The sequence below is a fragment of the Sinocyclocheilus grahami genome, unplaced genomic scaffold, assembly GCF_001515645.1.
Source record: "Sinocyclocheilus grahami isolate Dianchi unplaced genomic scaffold, SAMN03320097.WGS_v1.1 scaffold177.1, whole genome shotgun sequence".
Classification (NCBI taxonomy): Eukaryota; Metazoa; Chordata; class Actinopteri; order Cypriniformes; family Cyprinidae; genus Sinocyclocheilus; species Sinocyclocheilus grahami.
In genome coordinates, this window is record NW_015505356.1 from 138293 (window position 1) to 139089 (window position 797).

General features: G+C 30.9%; 1 protein-coding gene across 1 annotated transcript in view; it reads left to right on the forward strand.

Moving 5' to 3' along the window:
* The window catches only part of LOC107593902 (low-density lipoprotein receptor-related protein 1-like), a 129091-nt gene that overhangs the window by 126505 nt on the left and 1789 nt on the right, over positions 1–797 (forward strand). Inside the window, exon 88 of the mRNA XM_016283779.1 lies at positions 189–333. Within this exon, the coding sequence (XP_016139265.1) occupies positions 189–333 (145 nt within the window). The remainder of the gene's footprint in view (positions 1–188; positions 334–797) is intronic.

Genomic DNA, 797 nt, shown 5'->3' on the forward strand with positions numbered 1-797 from the left:
TGTCTGTGTGTGTGTGTGGGTGGGAGAGAGGTTTTTTTGTGTGTGTGTGTGTGTGTGTGTGTGTGTGTGTGTGTGTGTGTGTGTGTGTGTGAGAGAGTAACTTCCTGTGCCTTGGCTTGGCCTGCAGAGGTGTGTTGCGAAGAAGCTTGGACAAAGATGTAACTGCTCACTGGTGTTTGTGTCCACAGCGCCAAGGGATTCCAACACCAGAGGATGACCAACGGAGCCATGAACGTTGAGATTGGCAACCCGGCGTACAAGATTTACGAAGGAGAGCCTGACGATGACGCAGGGGAGCTGCTGGACTCTGACTTCACTTTGGATCCAGATAAGGTGACAGCTTAATGTTATTCTCCAACCCCCTGGTAGGGGTCTCAAGTACTAGATTTTTGTCATTTTTATTTTTTGAATATTATTTATTATAATTTTGTATTTTAAATAGTATATTTTGTAATTATTAGATTCAGCTGAAATGTTCTTTGTGCTAAAATGTTTAATATTAAAGTATAAACTATTTTTATGTTTTAGATGATATATGAAATGTTTTATCTAAAATATTTTAATATAATATCTTTATAGTTTATAATTGTTTTCTAATATCATTAAAATCAAAATGACAATATTATACAATTTTTATATTTTAAATATTTTATATTTTAATATAATTTTTTATTTAATTATATACTATTTTTGTTTATTATTGTGTTATTATTCTTGATTGATCAATTTATATATATATATATATATATATTTAATAGATAAATCTATCTATTTAACTATTAAATATATATACATCG